Source organism: Vulpes lagopus, chromosome 15, assembly GCF_018345385.1.
Source record: "Vulpes lagopus strain Blue_001 chromosome 15, ASM1834538v1, whole genome shotgun sequence".
In the NCBI taxonomy this organism is placed as follows: domain Eukaryota; kingdom Metazoa; phylum Chordata; class Mammalia; order Carnivora; family Canidae; genus Vulpes; species Vulpes lagopus.
This window is the reverse complement of record NC_054838.1, coordinates 21,353,481-21,370,376: the sequence shown is the minus strand read 5'-3', so window position 1 is coordinate 21,370,376 and position 16,896 is coordinate 21,353,481. Positions and strand designations below refer to the sequence as shown.

At 39.1% G+C, this 16,896-nt stretch overlaps 1 protein-coding gene across 1 annotated transcript; it reads right to left on the bottom strand.

Annotated features, from left to right (window-relative positions):
- Positions 1–8,255: 8,255 nt before the first annotated feature.
- On the bottom strand, positions 8,256–9,646 carry HBE1 (hemoglobin subunit epsilon 1). The gene is made up of 3 exons (XM_041730246.1): positions 9,555–9,646; positions 9,209–9,431; positions 8,256–8,384 (listed from the first exon to the last, which is right to left on the bottom strand). The coding sequence occupies exons 1-3, from the start codon at positions 9,644–9,646 to the stop codon at positions 8,256–8,258; spliced, it is 444 nt and encodes a 147-aa protein (XP_041586180.1).
- Positions 9,647–16,896: the final 7,250 nt, after the last annotated feature.

Below are 16,896 nucleotides of genomic sequence, written 5' to 3'. Positions count from 1 at the left end.
TTGGGTATAAAAGAAGCCATAGTTTTTCTTGGTCACCAGTTTTTCTAAAACTTAGATGAAGCTCATAATTTTATAGTTCTTGTAAAAAGAAATATATAAAGTAATCTAGCATCAGCTCAGAAACAGGATAGGTAAAAGCTGAGTAACTTAAAGTACTATTACTCAATCATTGTTGAGTTTTATTAAAATAAATATACTTGCTTAAGTACATTTTTCCACCCTGATTACACGGCAGTGTCTCTGGCCAATACCATGTATCCACTCATTTGTTTCAGAAACTGCACAATTGAGTACTGGGAAAAATTACATGTTTAATGGAAAGAATATTAGATGCTGTGGCAATAGCTGTCAATTAAGGCAGTTGTCTCTGGCATTTGTTGTACCCAGACTCCCTTCTTGTTCTTAAATATTCCTAATATCTAATGAGGCACAGACAATCTTCACTGACAGTATTCCAACACTACTGTCCTTATATCCTAAGGTACTTTGGTCTCATGCATCTCCAACAAGTATTTATAGGTCAAGACAAGTCACACTTCTGGAGAGATGAAATGGCTATTTTATTTTTCTCTCAGAGTTTATTGCTCCCACATTTTGAGCTCTAGGAAGCTAGTTTATTTGTTTCTCCCTAGGACCAATCTCACACACACACACAATTTACAGTTCAAGATTTCCATTTATATTTACAAAGGAACCCTAAAATGTAAAGAGCTCAACTCAATATATTAGTGTTGAATTTCTGCTATTGGAAAAGAAATCCTTTGTCTATTTGGTATAGCCAGAACTTTTATCAATTTAACTTGGAAAAATTTTACATTTAAAAGTAAATAAGAATTGCGTAGGTACCAGAAGCTAGGTTACCAGCACAGACTTGATTTTCTGTGAGCTCTCAATCCCAGACTGTGTTGACGTGAACACTTTGGTACAGAGATATAAAGAAAACAGTTTGAATCCATCCCAAAAAGATTTCTTCAGAAGAATAAGTCAATGAAATGAAAGAAAAGCAAGAAAGGTTGACCAAAGCCAGGAATCCCATCTCCGCTCAGCAGTGGGCATAGTCTGAGGGAATGGCTCAGGGTCCATGCTCTCTGATGGTCCTGGTGCTCATTTCCTCGGGTGTGTGCACACTGCAGCTCAGGGACATTTACAGCTCTGAATGTTAGTTAACAGCCTCCCATCTTCCCCACAAACAAGATAGTGATTCTAGAATTACCTTTAACTCATTCTTCTCTCACTTTCTCTAAACAATTACTTTCCAAGACTTTTTGATTTCTCTCCTTCATAGCTGTCCCACACTTCCACTTGATTCCATGCTCACTGTTCCCAGTGTTATCTGGAAGCTTATCACATAAATGTTAGATCATCTCACAGTCATTTAACAGTTTTACAGTAATTCATCACATATTTAAAAGGTAAATATCTACTGATGCCCATCATGACATGCATTGTTCTAAAATCTGGGAATAAAAACAAAACAGTGCATCATCATGCTCACATTTTAGGGGGCAGAGAAGACTGACACTAATAATTATACAAATCAGGGGTGCCTGGGTGGCTCAGCGGTTGGGCATCTGCCTTTGGCTTAGGGTGTGATCCCGGAGTCCAGGGGTCGAGTCCCGCATCGGGTGCTCTGCATGGAGCCTGCTTCTCCCTCTGCCTGTGTCTCTGCTTCTCTCTCTCTCTGTCTCTCATAAATAAATAAATACAATCTTTTAAAAAATAAGCAAATAAATGACGAAGAGGAATACAGGTGGGTGTTATATGACAAGAAAATGCACCTGATGATATGGTAGCAAACGATCACAAGAAAAAATAATATAAGGATAGAGGTCCTGAAGGAAGTTACATTTGAAGCGAGACCTTAATGACAAGATAGAACCAGGCAGATGTCATTGGAGAAACAAGTTCCCAGAAGCAGGGAAAGACAGGTGCCGAACTCAGAGCCTGGAGAGAAAGGGAAGAAGAAAGAAAGAAAAACGACAAATACCCACCATTTGCTTCAACATGGATGGACCTGGAGGGTATTATGCTGAGTGAAATAAGCCAATCGGAGAAGGACAAACGTTATATGTTCTCATTCATTTGGGGAATATAAATAATAGTGAAAGGGAATATAAGGGAAGGGAGAAGAAATATGTGGGAAATATCAGAAAGGGAGACAGAACATGAAGACTCCTAACTCTGGGAAACGAACTAGGGGTGGTGGAAGGGGAGGAGGGCGGGGGTTGGGGGTGAATGGGTGACGGGCACTGAGGGGGACACTTGATGGGATGAGCACTGGGTGTTATCCTGTATGTTGGCAAATTGAACACCAATAAAAAATAAATTTGTTATAAAAATAAAATTAAAAAAAAGAAAGAAAAACCAAACTTGACATTTCGTTTAGAGAAAGGCATTACAAGGTCTGAGAGAGAGAGAGAGGTGTTAAGGGAAGAGTGGGAGGGAGCGGAGTTCAAGAGATTGGCCCCAGGCTTCACTGTTTGGGCACCTGAGGGTCGATGGGTATTTCTGTTTCTCTAATGGGAAACCATTAGAGATTTGTAAACCGGGCATCAGCATGATGGCTTATCTACTCAGCACCTACAGCCAAGTTAACTTTCTAACTGTTCTGTTTATCACATTCCAGCCTTGTTTATAACCCGGAATTAACTTCCAGCCGAACCAATGTTCCTGTGATCTATCCTCCCCAACTGCTCCATGCAATTTTTTTCCTTTCTTTTTTTCATCTCGCAGAGCTCCTCTGCTACACTGAGCCTCCTTCTCAGACTATTCTGGTTCATCTTCTCCACCTAAATCCCCACCTCTCTGAGCACTTTATAGGGACCTCCCTGCTCTGAAACATGGTAGCAAATCTGCCCTCTGGGGCATGATCTACCCTGATGGCATGTAATCAATCAATGTACCATTCCCCAGTGGCTCTGACCTCTTAAGCCACAAAGTTCTTCTGTAAAGCTCAAGGCCAATTCTTTTGAGTTGATTTCAAAAAGAGTCATCCCCAGCTCATACCCCCGACCCCTCCCATCCCTAATCTATTCTCACAAGGGCTTGTGACAAAGGAGCTGCTTTTAGAAAACACTTCCCTCTTATCAGGAGAATGTAACTACAGTCCTTGCCTGGACCTTGTCCTTTTAAGACTGGGGTTAATTTTCCTCCAAAGAATCCCCACGCTGGTACTCAACCTCCATCCAGACCCTTGGTCTTCACCAGTGTCTTCACTCAGGCCCATATAATGCTCTGGTTTGGAGGAACTCTAGTCCCATGACACCAATCCTCTCTCGTCAGAACCCACTCATGTCTTCAGCTTTAACGTAAAGAGCCCCCAAGTGTATGTTCTTCCCAAGTGTATATCCCAGTCACACATTCCTTTCATTACCTATTGTGTTTTATTTTCTTGCCAAAATCTTTACTTCATATGAAAATTGAATGGAAAAAAAAAAAAAAGAAAATTGAATGGGGAGATTACACACACACACACACACACACACACACACACACACACACATACATACACATACATACACATACATTGCCCCACAGGCTTGCAATGATGTCCTTCTCCTCAGATATATAGTGAACCATGGTGTCTGGTCTGGGAGCTTACTGGTAATGATAGATGTGTCAAAAATAGGTATTTCCTACTGCTACAATGTGTGGCCTGTTAATCGTTGTGCCTGAGTTACTATCCCCTTACTTCCCCTCATTCCATGGCTATTGATTAAAACTAGACTCAGAATACTGTTATGGTATTTAGGCATAGAAAAGGTTTACAGTAACTTACATCTGTGGCAGCATCTTAGAGTACACCCCCCACCCTGAGTATGTGCTATTCCGTGTTCAACTCAATTGTGCAAAATTTCTCTATTCACTTTTTCTTTTAGCTACTTTTTCTTCACCCCACAGTAGAAAATTTCAGTACTCCTTGCCAGTCTTCCCTATAATTCTTGTCATGCTCCCTAGATACGTCCTTAGATTAAAGTTGAAGCATGGGCAAAAATCTGGAAAGTTCAGAGATTTTATTTCCTACTGTACATGTGTGTTCTGGCCAGGAGCCCAGGGTTCTGGTTTGCTGTTCTTCCATCTCAGTGAAAACAATGGTAGATGGTTCATTGGCAGGTAGTGCTGACTTGAAAGAGCCAATGCTGATAAATGCTGGGTCCGCTTTTCAGCTCGTCTTAGTCCAATAATTTACATCAGGAAGCACTTTCTTTGCTTTATCTCATGTGTTATAAAGCAACTCAAAATGGGCAAAGATTCTTTATTCTTTGACAAATAGTCCTCATAGTCATCGCTATTGCATCACTGCACTTTAGATTACTTTATCTCTAATTCACTACAGTTTTTTACAGAACACGTTTCCAATGGGACAGAGTCAGAGTTCATACTAATTTTTTTTTTTTCTCTGAAAGAGATGCATGATCTCAGATGGTAATCTGATCAGGAGTCTTGAAGCTTCATACATCTGGCTTGATTATTTGTCCCTGAAACTGGAGACCTGCTGATTGAATGAAAATGCAGATCAAGAAGTTACCTGTGAACTTAATTCAAGGGAATCTCTATCTTCAAATTATTTTTCTCCTAACATAACAGATTGTCTGAAATTCAAGCTTAGGAAAAGTTTAAAGGCCAGGAAAATGAAATTTATCAATAATTCAATAGGTATTTTAGAGTTGTAAGCAAAAATTTGTGAATTCTTAAATTGGAGATGGGAGCATTTCTGTTGGAATAAGTGTATAGGGCACAGAGCCTAATGTAAACTCATATGAGACTGTCTTCAGGAATGAAGCTTTGTGGGTTGAGTGTAGACAGACATTTGACTACATCTGATGTATTCAGTGCAGAGCCTCTCTTACAAGCTTGGCTCAAAGACTGGTGTCCAAACCTCTGAAAGCCTTAATAAGTGAATGTGATTCTTCATAACTCTTTCAGGTTGATGGACTTCTGTGATCCCTCATGTCTGTAAACTACCTCCCCATACCCCCAGAAACACAGACAGTGAATTCAACATTTGTAATGACTGCTTCTCACTCTGCTTTTAGGGCAACTTCTTTCCAAGGCTTGCTGATTTCTCTTTGTCTGCTATTTCACTCTCCCATCCTTCCTGCATCGCTGTTTATTTCTTTTTCATTGTTGTTTTAAAAGATTTTATTTTTTTTACCCTACGTGGGATTCAAACTCACAACCCTGAGATCAAGAGTCACATGAACCAGACTGAGCCAGCCAGGTGCCCCCTGTGTCATTCCTTCTGACATTCCTTAAATTCTTATCCATGAAGCTGGTTCTTCACAAAAGCCCCATTGAGTGTTCTCAAATATCCTTTTAATGAATACATTGAGCTTCTATGCACCATTAATTCTTCTATGTACTAGTGATTTAAGATAAATAATTTAGAGAGGAAAACTGCTTTCTTGGAACTATATTCTACAAAGGGGAGATACACAGAAAGAGTAAATTCATCAGCAAAATCATTTTTTATATTATTTGCTATGAATCATTTCATACATCATTTGTTATCAGGAAAATTCATACCTTGATTTAAGTGGGACTCAATTATATTAACAATGATCTCTTTAAAGGGACACTATTTGAGCAGAGACCATAATGACATGAAGATGTTGCCATTCACTCTGTTTTTTCTCTCAGAGTCTATTACTCCTGCATGTAGGGCTCTAGGAAATGGGCTTGTTTGTTTTTCCCTCAAGTCACTCCTTAAAAAATAATATTAAGAATTCCCCTCCGTGTTACTTACAGGATACTCTAAAATTTAAAGAGCTCAAGGCACCTGGGTGGCTCAGCAGTTGAGTGTCTGCCTTCAGCTCAAGTTGTGATCCCAGGGCCCTAGGATGGAGTTGCACATCAGGCTCCCCTTAGGGAGCCTGCTTCTCCCTCTGCCTATATTTCTGCCTCTCTGTGGTGTGTCTCTCATGAATAGAGTAAAATCTTTAAAAATAAATAAGTAAAATAAAATTTAAAGAACTCAATCCAATACATTAAAGCTAAATTTCTGCCATTAGAGAATTAATCCATTCAACCTGATATTGTCGAGAGGCTGTTATCTGTCCTTAGGGAAATGGTGAAGACTTAATGTGAAAGAGGAATAAGAATTTGAAGCAAAACCAAGGAGATTCTTTTTAAGATGAGAGATCAGTGAAATGAAGGAAGAGAAGACACAAATTTGAGCACAGCCAAAGATTGAGACTTCCTAAATTGTGATGCTTGAAGCTTTGGAAACCTGGCTTGATTATTTGCCTCTGTGGCCATTTTATTTCAGGATACCTCTATCTACAAATTAGTTTAGGCTCTAACTTCTCAGGTTGCCTGAAATTAGAATAGGTGAAATCTTTTTAGTCTTCATAACCTCATGTAAAGCCTATACCTATTCATAGATGAGGATGACTAAAAGTCCAGGAAGATGAGACTTGTTATGATATCAGTAGTAACTTTCAAGTTATAGGCATAATAATTTGTCACTTGTCTCAATTTGAGAGCACACATGGACTGGTAAAGAGGTATAAGTTACAGATCCAGCTTTTAGTCTGTAAAATAGGAAGTCTATAAGATGAGTGTATATAGACCTTTGATCATATTTGATGATCCTTTGGGTTCAGTTTGTAGAATCTGGCCATGGAGAATGATTCAGAGGCAAATTTCTAAGTCTCTGAAGACTTTAAGGAGTAAGAAAGTCTTAACTATTCCTCCTCAGGTTAATGGATTTTTATGACCCCTCATGTCTATAGACAACATCCCCACTTTTCCAGAAACCCAAATAGTTATCCAATGGTCCTCTGTAACTCCTGGTTTCCTCTTGCACTTTCATGGCAGTATCTTCCAAAGGCTCATTGATTTCTCCCCATCTATTGCTGTTTATCCTTCCCTTTTCCCCAAGTCATTGCTTCTGACATTGCCTAAATCCTTGCCTAAAGTTATTTCATTACAGAAACCATCTGTGGGTTTTTCAAACACTCATTCTCATGTGTTCTGAGACACTTACTTAAAATCTATTTGTTAAAAAAACCCATTTGTTGAATAATTGTGCTAAGTACTAGAGATTTAAGATAAGTGAGGCAGAGGAGAAAACTCTCTTCTTAACAATTATAACATGGATGTGGAAGATATTAAAAGTGAATAATTAAACAAATCTACAAAATAATTTCAGTTACTATCATTTGCTATGAAGAAATTAATATCTGGACTTAATGTGAGAGGAACATGATTACATCAAAATCAGTCCTTTTTGGGAGGTAGTATTTGAGCTGGAGTGAGAATGAAAAGAAGGAATTTGCCATGGGGAGATGGTGGGATAAAACGTCTGAAAGCTGGGGAATAGGGAATCCAAAACTCTGAGGGAGATACAACAAACCCTTGGTACACTGGAAGTATGACTAATGGGCTGGGGCAGGTGACATGTAAAGGTAAGGATGGGGATAGGCAGGAAATGTTGCCACAGGAAGCATAAACTAAAAAACTTAGGACTTGTCTTCAGTAGTAGAGAATGAGAAGTCATTATGGATTTTCATCCTGGTAATGACATCATCTCTAAACCTCTGTATTCTAAATATTCCAAGAATATCCTGTTCATCATGACATTATTTTGCTTAGATGGTTTATATTGCCTATAGACAATAATTAGTCTTTTCTTCATCTATTAAAAGTCTGAGGCGCTTCTGGGTGACTCAGCTGGTTAAGCATCTGACTTTTGGGTTCAGCTCCGGTCCTGATCTCAGGGTCATGAGATTGAACCCATTCAGCCTCACAAGATATATGATGTTAGCTGATTCAATATGTACATTAAAGCAGATTGACCTTAGATCCCTGAAAAGGTTTTAAAGCTGAAGTCTGACATGTACCACAAATCTAGCTTATTTTTTCAGAGGCACTGCTTAGCTCCTCCTTTTTTCCCCTCTACAGTACATTTTTGCCATCCTGCCCTGTAAATCTCTACCCAATTGATTAAGCCTTTCCCAGAAAATTTCTTCCCCCTCCTGGCATCCACCCAGATCCTCTAGAATCCTCCCATAATGTCTATCTTTCCAAAGGAGCTCTTGTTTCTTCCCATGTCTCATAACCTAAAGTCAATGAAACTTTTCTCCTTTAACACAAGAGTGAAAAATGGAGAAGACACAATATTAATTTCTGATTACTGAATAGAATGACCTTTATTAAACAGAAGTTGTGCTCTCAAAGCTAAACCTAAGTCCCCATATGCAAGAGGAGGACACTGGGGACACAGAAGGGTACTGCTGAGCTAGAAAGAGGACTCAGTGGTATTTGTGGGCCAGAGCAGTGGCAACACCAGCCACCAGTTTCTGCCAAGCAGCCTGCACATCGGGGGTGAATTCCTTGCCAAAATGCGAAGCCAGGATGATCACCAGTACATTGCCCAGGAGCTGTTAGGTGAAAGACAAAAATGACAAATAGGCATGTTGAGTAGAAGTTCTCAAAAAGAATTGCAGAAAAAGTAGCTCAGACCTCTACTTCCTACCAATTCTACATTCTTAAACTGCTCCAGGAGGTATGTCTGCAAAAACCCAAATAAGCTAGTACTTAAATTCAATGAGTGTGAGCTTTCCATTTAACTCCCTGCCTCCCCATATTCCCATCCTCTCTACCATGCCACCATTTTTATTTGCATCTCTCCTCCCCTCTCTTATCTACCAATTGGCTAATTCCTGTAATAATGGGATCTTAGGGTTGCAGGGGTCCCCAGAGAGAGCTTATTTAAGTCTCCAATCAGTGCAAGAACAAAACTCCACTCGGTAAAAATAGTGGCAGGTAATTTAATATATTCTAAAGAACTTGTATATTACTTTGACACAGTCTGTCTAAAATATCCCCCCCAAATCTCTCTCTAAACTTAATTATCAGGACCACATAAAATAAGACATTTCTCCTTCCTTGAGAAAGGCCTTTATCTACCAAACACCAAATCCTATTCCTCCTTGAACAAGTCTACCATTCTCTATGATGAACATATCCAGTTCTGACAAAAGTTCTTAAAAAGATTTAAGCAAATTCTGGCTGCTACTAGCCCTTCTATAACTAGTCCTGAATCAAGGTGGTCCTGGTTATGCCCACTAGAGATCTGTCCTTCTAACACCAAGTTCGACCCATAATTTCTGAAATTTCTGTTAGCTTTTCCAAAGACTCAAGTTCCGTTATTATCCCAGAGTGAAAAGTAATAAAAGAGCACATGAGCATTTCCTGAGCTCACCCTGAAGTTCTCAGGATCCACGTGCAGCTTGTCACAGTGCAGCTCACTCAGCTTAGCAAAGGTGCCCTTGAGATTGTCCATGTTCTTAATAGCATCTCCAAAAGAAGTCAGCACCTTCTTGCCATGGGCCTTGACCTTGGGGTTACCCATTATGGCAGAAGCAGAGGAAAGGTTGCCAAAGTTGTCAAAGAATCTCTGGGTCCAGGGGTAAACAACCAGGAGCCTATGTGACAGAACCACAGAAGATGGAAAATCAGAGACTTGCAAAAATCTTGAGGAATTTCCTGGTCAGTTGGCCAGGTTCATATTCACCACCCTTTCTCATGCCTTGAAAGCCAGTGCCTACCTGCCCAGGGCCTCGCCTCCAGCGTCTTCCACATTCACTTTGCCCCACAGGCTAGTGATAGCAGCCTTCTCCTCAGCACTAAAATGCACCATGATGTCAGGTCTGAGAGCTTACAGGCGATCAGAGATAGAAGCAGGTATGTGCTGCTGCTGGAAACTGTCACCTTTTATTCTTTACTGCTGACCTTCTGGCCCCTTGTTCCTCCCAGTCCTTTAAAGTCATTGGTCAAGGTTAAACTGTGTCCCTCAGGGGTGGAGTCAGATCAGGGAAGGGTCAGCAGTGAAGCATGTCCACTGAACTTGTGATAATGTGTGTTGGTTCCTGAGACAGGCTTCCTTTGTTGGTTCCTCTATCCTAAACATGATTTTCCATTTTATTCCCCTTTTCACCCTCTTCTCCCCCAGTGTGATCCTCCAAAATGACATCCATCTCTCCCTTTCTTCTTTTCCAAGAAAGACCTGCAGAAAGCAGCTAAGCCCAAGATAAGGAAAGAGTTATAGTCAGAACAGTTTCAATATTTGGATTAAAGATGGTGATAGAGACAAGAACAGAGTCATGAAAAAAAAAAAAAAAAGAACAGTTGCTGACATAGTATCTCAGCCAGTTTTCACTCACTTGAGGAGTGCATTATAACCAAGCCTCAGGTTCTTAATTTCCCAAAGGAGACAAAACACTCATGTCGTTACTTCAAGAAGCTAAACAGAGGAACAAGGGATCCACAATAGGACTAAGACTTCAATCCCAAAGTACAACATCTGAGGGTAATTTCATAGAGAAGATAGGATAAATTTACTTCCTGTGCTTCCCTGGAACCCTCTCTCTGTCCATTTCTCTGTGATGGAAACTGGTTACTTTGGGGAAAATTTTCCCAAGTCTTGATTTTCTGCTCCACTTATACTTCTTTAATCCTTGAGACAGCTGAGGAGTCTCCAACTATTTAAAACTAGGACTTGTGATCAAGCTCAGAAATAGATGAATGGGTAGGTTAATTAAGCTCGAGGTTGGAATATATTTAAAGTTTGCTGCAGCCGTAGATGCCTGAGGCTTCAAATGCCTCGAGCGTTCTTTTGCTTGTTTGTTTGTTTGGGTTTGTTTCTTGATGCCACTCTTGTCTTTGGGCTTTCCTGAAAATTCAGCATGAAATAGAGTCTGCACCTTGCAACTTTTTCAGTTGCAATCTGCTGTAATAACAGCAGAGTCTGGAGTCCAACAGTCTGGAGTCCTGTGGTGTGGGGGTAGGGAATGCTGGAGGAGAAGCATTTTATAATTGTATAATTAAGTTTTAGTCTTTACTGGAACAGTGTTCCTGGACTATGACTTTTACAGTGTTTGTTAACTTTTCCCTCCTAAGGAGGTCAGGAAAACCTCCCTGGGCTAGGCTATATATATTAAAGGGTTGAAAGACAGCATATCTGTAGTTCAGTACAAGGCTTATAGATTCTGATTCTGAAGTCATTCAGGTTGGTTGAGTGTAGTCTTTTACTGCCCCTAAGGCTTGTTGATTCAAGCTAAATTATCTCAGATGCTCATTTTGAAGTATTTTACTTATTTCTCCTATGAAATATCATTTTTGTCTCCGTTTCCTGAACGTAAAATCCAAAGTTTAGAGATAAGTGACATGATTATCCAGATAGATAAGAAAGATTAAATCATTAGAAAAGGTAAACACACACACACAAAAAAGAAAAGGTAAACAAGAATATTTATGAAATATAAAATTAAAAAATAATAAAATAAAAAATGTTATGTCAAAGGCATTTAAATTTAAAAAAAATTTAAAAGGAAATTCCAAAATTCGATGAGCTAATAATAATTCCAGATTCTCGGTATTCTGTAGCATTTGTACCTTTGTAAAGTCTGTGAAGGATTTTAAGAAATTTAAGATACTTTTCTTCAGCAAGGGGAAATAAAATGTTTTCTTGAATCTTTGTAGTTAATTTATGACATGTATAGATCCTGAGTCAACTATTATATCTTTAGGTGCTATCAGTGTGAATTAAATGTTATACTGTTGATAGGTAAACTAAGTCTTTAGCCCCATTACATGTTTTTCATAGTATTATCTGAGAAAAGTTACTTCAAAAATTATTCTTCACCACAAGTGAGTTCTTTTTTAATCTTTAATCTCAAAAATGGGAAATCATAGACAGGGTTTATAAACCACTGAAGGTATACAAAGCTCTTTATTAGGCTATCAGTATGTTTTCATTATGTATCTGAGTTTATATTCTCATAACATAAATAGATGATATCTGTAAAAGGTTCTATGAGGTGTTGGATTAGCCTAAAATAAATTGGTTACTATGAGTAAGTAGCAGGAGACCCTTGTGGCTGCCATGCAGGAAGCCAGTAAACGTTTTCTGTTTATCAAAGGAATGAGAGAATAGACCACTTTGGTGTCAGGCAACATGACTGCTTTCTAAGTCCCATGCTGCCCTAGCACCATCTCTCACGAAGGTTGTGGGTGAGTCAACCAGAGTGGGGTTTTATTCTCAGGGTGATTTCTCCCAGCTGGCAGCTACAACATGGAGCTGTGGTTTGACTGGCCTCTGGGATCACTGTGTCTATGGCATAGCTAGAGATATGTGTGAATATTAATTAAGCAAGAAGGAAAGGAAATGGAGAGCCGGAACCAGCCAGTTATTACACACGTTTCTACATGATAGACCTAGAAGGTTAAAAGTTGAATCTGGCAGTTCAGAGAGTCATAAATTTCCCATTTCCTCTGAAATAGAGCTCTATTTTCCTGCTTTCCTTGATGCTTTTTCACCTTAAGGGAAATTACCTTCATTTATTTCGTGATTTATTTTCAAAAACAGATAATTCCTGGAGTTTTTTCCCATTTATTGTAAATAATATTGCCCAATGTATCCTTTGAGCTAAGAAAAAAAACATAAAAAAATACTCTGAAGGAATGACACAATTATTAGAGCCAGTGTTTTCTAATCTTTCTGCCCCTCAGTTTACTGCACTACCATGGGTTATTGGGCCATATCCCATGGCTCTGACCCAAGACCTAAGCCATGTATGGTGATTTATAAACTTTGCTTAAGCAAGTACCTCTGAAGCATGCATAAACCCGATATTTTGATATCTACTTAGAGTTGATTCAAGTAGAGCTCTTCTTGGTATAGGGCTTAGAATCTTATACAGAGAAGTGATAGAGAAGACCCCATTTTATACTAAGATTCCATGTCTGCTACTAGAAGATTGGGAAGTCTTTGACTTGGTGACTTTTGAATTCTACAAAACATTTAATGATTTTTTTTTTTAACTTAGGTATGCTATCAGTACTGAAGTTATGGCATAGCATGTTTCCTGAATAAAAAAAATTACATCTCTCTGAAAAAGGTTAGATTTGAGGCTTGGTAAGTGTGCAGGGTTTAAGTGGAAGCAGTAATGGTTATAGTTGGTCCCTATCCATTAACAAAATCATCCACCCTGAGGAATTATGAGAAACTAAGACCCTTTGTTTTATAGACCTAGTGGCGGCAGCTAGTGATTGCTCCTACCTGAAACCCCTTGTAACCTTTACTAATTCTAGCCCCCAGAGGATTCTTTCTAAAACCAAGTTCCCACAACCCTTATCTTACTGAGTTTGAAGCATCTGTGAGGGAACAGAATTCCTAGATTCCTAGACCAACAAGCCAATGTAACACTTCCCTGTACTCCAGCCTATTCAGGCCCTATGGTCACCAATCTTTATCTTTCCCTGTTTGATTGACTGATTTTGGTTTTGGTTTTATTTTTCTTTCTCCTCCTCACTCCATCCCTCTTTCCTCTCTCCTCTCTGTTCTCTTTCTACTTCTTCCTCATTCTCTTTTTTTTCTGGTTTGTTAATTCATTTGCCTTCTGGGATCTGGGGAGCTTTTATTTCATTTTGTTTTGTTTCTAATCAACAGAGGTAGGCAGATTCAGTGTTTTTCTCCTCTAGAGACTTGGGCTGGTGATAGCTGGGTGGGGTCAGAAACTGTGGGCACAGATAAGAGCTCAGCACTACACAGACTTGTGGCAAGGGAGGGAACTACCTAAAGACAGTGAGACCAGAGTGCTTCTCTTAACTGCCTTCAAAGATCCCATCCTTAGTTCCTACACAAGTGAATAAATACAAGAGATCATGGGCTTGTGTTTCAAGGTCCTTCAAGGTTAACTACTCAGAAATGCCTGATAAATATGGTGTGTGTGTGTGTGTGTGTGTGTGTGTGTGTGTGTGGTCACAAATATGTGAGTATTGTCAGAATATAAATGCCACAGTGACTGGAAATGTTCAAGGCCTAGGAAACCAGGGGAATAAATTACATTCTTTAAATTCCACTGAGACTAAAAGATAAATTTAGTGACAAAAAAAGAGAAACTCATAGTTACCTGAAAGAGACAGAATGACTTCCAGGCCAGAATGACTTACTTATAGTCTTATGAAATGTTCTGATATGTATAAAGAAAAGGATGCCAATCATTAGAGTTGACCTATAAGGAAAGAATAGAAAATAAAATAAAATGAAATAAAAGATCTCTTTTGTTAGCTTAGAGTCTAGAGATGTTCTGAACCTTACATAAACTAAAAAACTTAGGACTTGTCTTCAGTAGTAGAGAATGAGGTTAGCCTTGCCATGCCCATGGATGAATGTGCCATATCTTATCCCATTGGCAAGAGGGTTACTTGGCATAACTGCCTCCAGCTACCTTCCTTCACACAATTTGTTCCTTCTCCTTTTACCTGATTGGTGTAGGGAAAGGAATTATTGTTCAATAGACATGAGTCTATTGTCCAATAGACATGAGTATTCCAGTTGTAAGTCTCAATGAAGAGTAATAAGCACCCTGGTTTCTATTTTGGTCTGTGTGCCTTTTATTTTGGCCAGAATAAGCCTTCAAGAGCCTATCTCAACCTATGAATGGGCTATATCCTGGAAATCAAGAATCTGATGGAGATCCTACCTGCTGGGGTCTGACTAGCTCTAGCTGGCCTTCCTACTTCCAGCACTGCTCCACTGATTGCTTTGTATGCATACACAAGTGGGTATAAGTCTATATTCTCTGTACTTCTAGTTTTATGTGTGTTTGACCATTCATTCAACACTACAAAAGTGCTAAGAATGCAGAAGTGAGAAAAACAAAGTCCCAGATCAACATTCATTTATGTATAACTTTGGTTAATTAATATTGGCTGAATGACTTGCTTCCATGCCCACTTCTCCATCACAACAGCTGTTATTTTGCAGTAAAAGTCATCTGTTTATCTGAATGACTACCCACCCCCACTGGAAAAGATGAATTACTTGAGCCCAGTGACATTGCTTCATCTGCACTTATTCACATTGGTAAACTAGAACCTGTTATAGAGCAGCACTTGGGATATGTTTGCTGAATGAATAAATGAATAACTTGTTCAACTCACATTTTGCAACTCAAATTATCTTCCATTTCCACGGATGTGATCTTATACTTTGGCATCAAATTTCTAATCCTCATGTCCTTTACTCTTTACCTATAGGGTAATACTGAAAACACATGAAAATACATGAAAACATGTCCTTTACTCTTTACCTATACGGTAATACTGAAACATCTTGGTGTGGAATGAAAATGTCTTATCATGTTAGCTCCTGATCCATCTGCAGCCTCTTTCCTACTAATTCTACTCACAAGATTCACTTGATTACCATAAGGGGATACAGAGTTTCTGGTCCTACGTTATTTCTCTTCACATCTGTATCTCCTACTGTACTGTCTGGCACAGACCAATGATGAGAACAATAATAATGATAGTGGTCATTTCTTCAGTATGTGATCTGCTTCAGGCATTGTTTTTAAGATTTACTTATTTATTTGAGAGAGAGAGAGAGAGCATATGCGTGAGTAGGAGGGAGGGGTAAAGGGAGAGTGAGAAAGAATCCTGAGCACGGAGCCTGATGCAGGGCTCAATCTCACAACCCTAAGATCATGACCTGTGTCACAATCAAGAGTCTATGTGCTCACTTCAGCAGCACATATACTAAAACCAAAAGTCTGAGGCTTAATCAACTAAGCCACTTATGTGCCCCTGTTTCAGGCATTTTTAGATAGTTTATATGTGATATTCCATTGCCAACAGAACAAACAGATGATCTAAATATAATCACTATTGGGGATCCCTGTGTGGCTCAGCGGTTTGGCGCCTGCCTTTGGCCCAGGGCGCGATCCTGGAGTCCCGGGATCGAGTCCCACATCAGGCTCCCTGCATGGAGCCTGCTTCTCCCTCTGCCTGTGTCTCTGCCTCTCTCTCTCTCTCTCTCTTTATGTCTATCATGAATAAATAAATAAATAAATCTTTAAAAAAAATAAATAAATATAATCACTATTATGTATGATTATGTATGATAAAAAATGGTGATTTTTAAATTTTCCCAAGAATACAAACCAAGAATGCCTTACTCCTTAAACCTTTGCCCCCAACCATCGAGTTGTATCTCCTTATTCATATTATGAGGAAGGAACAATTCTCTGATTCTTTCATTAACTTTAAGGTTCAGTCCAATAGTACTCTTTTAAGCATGTCTCTCAACCCAAGCTAGTCTCTCTAATTCCATGTCCCAATTTTTTCTGTCATTTTTTTCATGAATTTTATTGAAATGATTCATATTCCAGTCCCTTTCTCAGTTATTACACAAATAACTCACTCACTGTGTTTTGCTGTCTCTATAAACATTCTTTAGGTAGATTTTCTTTCTTCATGTCTGCACATACATTAATGTGTCATGTCACTCTATCTCTACTTCTGTACTTGAGTCAAGAAGGAAATTTTAACATAGCATCACTAAATCTTCTTTATGTGCTCCTACCAGAGCCAACAAGACTGACAAGGAGTCACTCATTCACCAACAAAGACCAACAACTATGTCACGTATGTACTAGAGCCAGTAATGGTCCCTGGACATCCAGAACCAACACAGCTTGGGACTTCAAGAAGCTCAATGTCAGAAATTAATCAAATGTTTATCTGAAAATTCTTGATGGGTCAGTTGAATTACTCTGTCTCCCATTTAAATTTTTTTCCCAATTGTGTCTGACACATTCAGTACACATTTCTGAAACATCTTTTTGCCACTACTAACTCCTATAGAAGCCCACTTCAATGTCATTCCATTGGATACCTCTTTGATCCTGTAACCTCCTGATTTTTCTCTCTCCAGGCACTGCATCATGGATTTCACCTCTTTGTAGTCTTTGACAGTTACCAGCACATGGATATCCTGTTGGTTTTCTTCAAGGAATGTTTCTTCCCTATTGGACTTGGAATTTATTACATTTTCCCAATGAGAGTAGCAGCACCAAGACTGAATTGAAATGTGTCCTTAAATTT